At 36.8% G+C, this 6,000-nt stretch overlaps 1 protein-coding gene across 2 annotated transcripts; it reads right to left on the bottom strand.

The window, feature by feature from the left end:
- Window positions 1-1,930: 1,930 nt before the first annotated feature.
- On the bottom strand, window positions 1,931-5,407 carry RB195_016395 (uncharacterized protein; the record flags this gene model as incomplete). Of its 2 annotated transcripts, XM_064207540.1 has the most annotated exons (5): window positions 1,931-2,017; window positions 2,072-2,155; window positions 3,308-3,379; window positions 5,033-5,098; window positions 5,345-5,407. In XM_064207540.1, the coding sequence occupies 5 exons, from the start codon at window positions 5,405-5,407 to the stop codon at window positions 1,931-1,933; spliced, it is 372 nt and encodes a 123-aa protein (XP_064063421.1). The 2 variants fall into 2 exon arrangements, with proteins under 2 accessions (XP_064063421.1, XP_013306405.1); XM_013450951.2 differs by lacking the exons at window positions 5,033-5,098; window positions 5,345-5,407 and having other exon boundaries at window positions 3,308-3,373.
- Between the last annotated feature and the right edge of the window lie 593 nt (window positions 5,408-6,000).

Here is a 6,000-nt window from a genome sequence, read left to right as displayed (position 1 = left end):
CGGACAATTCTGGATTCTGCATGACAGTAGATGGTTCACATCCCGTATTGAGAACGGGAACCACTCCATTTTGACTTTCCACACCACAGTGCCGTATTTATTGCAGAGGATTTTTAATTCCTTCATGAAACAAGTGCATTTTCTAGTTCAAGTTTCGCAGATGCTTTTAACCACTACCATAATTCCTTTACAACTTTGACCTGTTTTAATCTATTCATAATTTGGTCCCGCGCACCATGTTTCATACCAGAATGCTCCGAAAATAAGGTGTTCATGGGAGGAAAATTTTTTTATTTTTATATTTTTGGAGCAGAATTATTTCCGACACCTTTGATTCCGCAGTTTGTGTGCGCAACATACCCATTTCGTCAATGATGAAACAGTGAAGGAATGACCAGCGTACTTGGGATGTGGATAAACGGTCCAACTGGAAAAAAGAAGATGAGATGTTAGGATTTAGCAGAGCAGTGATGTGGGTAACCACCTATTTCACTTCCTTCTTCTGTTCTTGAAAGAAAACATCCATCCAGACTGCGTCCTGTCGTTATCGGCAATAAACGAGGTGGTCTCATTTTTTAAGTGATCATCAAGACTCCCGTTATTGCGATAAAATTAAATGTAATTGTATGGAATGCGCCCCGCTTAAACCGATCTTCAGCCATGTGCAAGCCAAATATCGGATGGATTCAAGTCCTGAGGAGTAACATGTTCTGATTTCTTAGAGAAATCTTGAGTGTCTCTAATAACCACACTCGGAAGCTATTATATTCGACAGAATTATCTTTAGAACTTTCGTCCTGTGTACGGTAAGTTCTCTTTTTTTGCTTTCCGTAAATTGCTAGATTGTCAGCAATTTCTGCGACTCAAATGACTGGCTAGGATCTTAGCTATCTATGATTATGAGGATCCCTCTTGTTGAAGTGTGAAACTTCTTGAAATTACTGATTAGTACCGTGGCCCTAGAAGCCAGTTCGTAGTCAGGAACTGCTGAACAGAACACTTAAATTATTATTAAAGTCACCCTTCACATTAGCAAATAATTTCACTCACTTCTTCCATTTTGTCATTTCTTCAAGATTTATGTAAGACAGCATCTAACAAAATAAGTGTGATCAATTTTGAGAAGGAACTCGAGTAAAAATGGTCTCTTTGTGTTTATTTTCTGAAGATACATGTACTATTATAATCTGTTATGAGCTTGGATTTTTTTTACAGTTCCTTTGGTTAACGGTTAGCAGTTAACTTCTGACAGGGAATTTCTCAACCACAGATCACAGATGAAATTGGAATCTTGTGCATCCGCAGAATTTTTTCTTTTTGATTAAGCATATTTTTACATTAGAGTCTTACATTCGAATTCGTAGTTATTTGAATCTGAGATTTTTTATATAAGCTTCATTTATCTAACTTCTTTCACTGTTTTTTTCTCAAAAATAAACCCATGGCTCTTAAAAGGATGTTACGTTTTTCTCGGAGCTGGCTAAAACACCAACTTCACTAATTTAAACCCGGTATATTCTCGTTTCTCCAGATTCTCGAATGTTCTTTCCTCTCGTCAATTTCATAATTTTTGATTATTCATAAAATCATATTAGATGTTTCAGCTAAATATTCAGCGAATTTCTCCCACCGTAGAAAAATCAAACAAATTGCAACAGTGGCAGTTTTTTTTTAACATTTATTTTTCTTTTTTGTTCACAACATAGCAATTAATGTGGACTATCTGATTATGTAAACTTGATTTTAATCGTTTCGCCTGGCAAGCTTATAACGTACTGTAATGTGCTGCACCGTAACCAAATTAAGGATAATTTTTATTGGAAACTGCAACAGAGTTTTGACAATAAACGAAGAAAACTATAAAAATAATGGTAGTGATCTGCTTCAGGTGTAGTTTAATTTGAAGCACACAAATTGACCATGAATGTACTCAATTTGAGTCTACTAGCACCACAGGGTCACCTTTTTCTACGGTGGCTCCTTCCGCATGCTTAACACTTTTAACTGTGCCTGCCATCTGCAAATATTTATAATTTTATCGGTTTTACTAATATTAATGAATCGATCAAACCTTGCTCTTGATGGTAGTCTCCATTTTCATTGTTGTTACTGTGAATAACGGCTGACCGACAGTTACATGATCTCCTTCTTTTACCTAGACGATTCTAATGAATAGCAGAATTAAACGCTAATTAGCACACAATTAGCAAAAGCAGTTAATTTATTTTATGACTATCAGAGCTGCAAAAAAGTGTGGGTCGATGCTCATGAAACTTGAAAAAAAATTTAAACTAAACAAATATTTGTCTCTTTTTTCTGAAAAACAAAAGGTTGTAACGGAGTAGTCTCTTCCAGTTCGACTTCAATTCCGAATCACACAAGTTACTAAACTGTTCGTGCGATAACTTGCAGAGGACAACTTTTTTCTCTTGCTTTATCCAGGCGATGTATTCACATTCCGAGAACAGTTTGTCACCATTTTATTGATATTGGAGGGAAAAAAGGCTTGCCTGACGTTGTACAACACTTTTTTTTTATAATATAAGCATCAGGAAATCGTTGCGGGAATCTCCAAATTCCCTTCCTTTCTTTTTTATTACTTTATAATATAATATATTATATACTATATAATATATTACTTTTATAATGTATTTATCATTAATGAACTGCACACGAGATTTTTAATTTATTTTAATGGTTCTTCAATTCTAGCGATCAAATCTCTCATTAGGGGGAAAAGCAGAACTCTTAGTCCATTTTTCGATCTGTGACGTTGCGGTTACGGCAAATCCTCGCTTTAGATCTAAGAAGGTCGGTCAAGCGAATAGAAAACAAATCAAAATGAACCATTCGAGATCTGGCACGAGTGCTCGTTTAATCGAGAGACATTCACCTTTGCGATTTGTCTTAGGACTTTGCGGTCTTAAGATTAAAGATTTTGTCGAGAAATCAAAATGCTTCCGGCGATTTCCGAGCCGACGCTTAACGTCCCGATACCAAGACGTAAGTGCCGATTTCAAAACTGACTTTTCCTTTTCCTCCGTTTGCGTTCTCTCTTGCGTTCTGTCTAGAAATGTCGATTTCCGTGACTTATTCTTGTCATTCACGTGCAATTTGGTACGAAAACACAGCACGTTACACCGACATATTCGTCGTCACAGCTAGTGCAAAGTGATTGTGTAGGTTCCGTGTGTTTCGGGTTTCACGCAATCTTCTGGTCGCTTTATGAACAGTACAGAACTGTCTTTTCTATCATTTTTATGGTATTTACAGACTAAAAAAATAAAATTAGAGTTGAACCACTTACTTTGATAGTTGATAACATGCCTTTCATTGGAGCATTGTGATGATTGAAATCCTCGGAGTGTTCCATCGTTTTCTGGAGAAAAAAAAAGATGTGAAACGTGATCAAAGGCAACATAAGAATGAAGAACATTTTTTTTTCACAGTTCAAATGAATACACTAGCATGGATATTATGATAGAGATGAAATTGAGGTGAGTTATGAAAAAAAACGTAGATAAAGATGAGGATTCGCGCCTTTTCGCCTTCTGTCAAAGAAGTAGCGATTATACTGTACAATAACCAAGATAAAAAATAATGCTTCATTACTTTAATACAAATAAGAGTCATCAATGCTTGGGCTAGAAGGTTTAGAAAAATGTTCCCGTTCAGAAGCAAAATAAGGACAAAATTATCTAATGAACCAGCTTACGAGCAAAGAGATTACGGCATCAGCAGCGAAAAAAACGACAACCTCTGAACTCGCTCGTACAGCTCCGCTCAGAAGCAGGAGATAAGGTGGTGACCTGCACAGCTTTTAATAAAACCGGCTAATCATAACGTATTTAACCGGCTTGGGACATTAAATAGGTGATTTTATGGGAGAGAACATGCATTAGCTGACGTTGCACGCTGTTATCTTGGAAAAGATATGCCAGACGGGTGTATGTAGTGTTGCGAGACAAAATGAATGTTTTCCTATGATTGTCACCGTTAAGTAACAAACAGCTGTACATCATTCATTTTTCTGCGCAAATAGAGAATTCGGAAAATCTTTTTCCTTAAAATTTCCTGTTCTCTAAATGTCAGGTTGGATGTTTGTTTGTTGGAATGTGAATAATGTCTATCCTGTACAGATAAAAAACTTCGGAACAGAATTGATGTCCCTAATTTGATTTAATAATAATTTAATAATATAATTAATAGTAATCTAATTTAAGGTCAAAGTGAGAAAAGTGTTAGATTTCTATTTGTACCAAAAAATGGTGGTGATTAAAAAAAGCAGAAAAGTGCTGAAACCGAATGGAGACTAATCAAGCAGGGGAGAAGCTAAGAGAAAGAAAGAGAAGTGATGAGCAAGAGTGGAGTTAGCCTTGAAAATAGGTCTTAATTTAACACACAAACAAAAGACCAGACAACATAGCATTACATTAATATTCCACAGAATGCCCCTTTCTGTAACCACCAATTTAAAACTTTTAGAAATAGTTGAGTGGACTGAAATAGACCTATAGTTGAAATAGATTAACATCCTGAAAAACAGCTAAGGAGAACTTTTAAGCTGCTCAAATCAAATTACAAATCAAAATCAAAGATTACAAATATCGTACATCAAAGAAATGAGTCAGAAACCTTAAGCGAAAGCTTAAAAAAAATTTGAAAGATAGGAACGAAGTACCTAGACCGGTTTAACAGCATAACGCTTCTTCCATAGATAAAATCGCTTCACTTTCCCCCAGTTTTATCTCAGATCCCATCTAGATTATTTGGACACATCACTTTCTTTGTCCACAACGGTAGACAAAAAAAACTATTTCTGCCGGAGAGATGTCTCGAGTTATCTTATGATAAATCTCATACAAAACTAAGGGAAAAGCTTAATTGTGCAGAAAATATGGAGCAAGGAAGTGCTAAAACCGACTTAAGACTAATCAAGTAAGACTAAACCGTTAGAAAGGAAAGGAAACAATGAACAATAGTGGAATCAGTCTTGAAAATAGGTCTTAATCCAACCAAAAAAAATGCTCACATGCTTTTCGAGACCAGGAACGGGAGTAAAAGTGAGCGGAGAGCAGATCGAACTCGTCAATGAGTTCTGTTAGCTGGGCTGTATGCTGAAGAATCAATCGTTGTTCTTAAAGGGGTCACCCCAGGAATCTGAGGTGGTATGGATTTCAAGTGGAGTATTCGTATACGGGACAATGGATTATGGAGAGAAGGGTGATTCCGTCCATTTCTTGCTAATTGCCGTGAAAAACGGCCACGGCCCGGAAGATACGGCTTGCGGCGTGCTACTTTCTACAACGAGTTCGACTGGAGCGCGCCAGCCTTGTGCACGCACCGCATCTTCTGGGTCGTTTTTCGCGGCAATTAGGAAGAAATGAACGGAATCACTCTCCTCCATAATCTACGGCTCCGTATACGAATACTCCACATGAAATCCGTACCACATCAGATTCGTGGGGCGATGCCTTTAAACACCGTTGTAAATTGAGAAACAAAAAGGATCTTTGTTTATACGTTTAATTTTCGATTCTGCTTAAAATGTCGCAGAATTTCTCGGTTTTATACCAGCCAATTCAAAATTTCTGGAAGTAGCTGAGTAGATCGTTAATGCCGGCACCAGTACTATATCTGAACAACTTAAACACATTCGAACCTAAACACATACCTGAACACATTCAGAAGCAAAAAAAAAGAACGAGTACAAGGATTTATTTTAATATTGTATGCATCGGTAAAGTGCATATTTGACGTGAAAATGCAGCCGAGCAATGAATTCAGCAATACGGTCAGCTGCAATTTATTGAGATTTCTTTTAGGTTTTTTTAATGATTAAGAGAACGCCCATATCGGCGATAAGAATTGTCATCTTTTGATTGTTTTTTACTTGGTACAAAGAGTGCTGTCATCGTGACGACCAATGCGTGTTAACATTAAAATCATCACCCCATGAATCTGAGGTGGTACGGATTTCAGTTGGATTCGTAAACGGAA

Source organism: Necator americanus, chromosome V, assembly GCF_031761385.1.
Source record: "Necator americanus strain Aroian chromosome V, whole genome shotgun sequence".
Classification (NCBI taxonomy): Eukaryota; Metazoa; Nematoda; class Chromadorea; order Rhabditida; family Ancylostomatidae; genus Necator; species Necator americanus.
The sequence above is the reverse complement of the archived record's forward strand: the minus strand, read 5'-3'. Positions and strand labels throughout refer to the sequence as shown.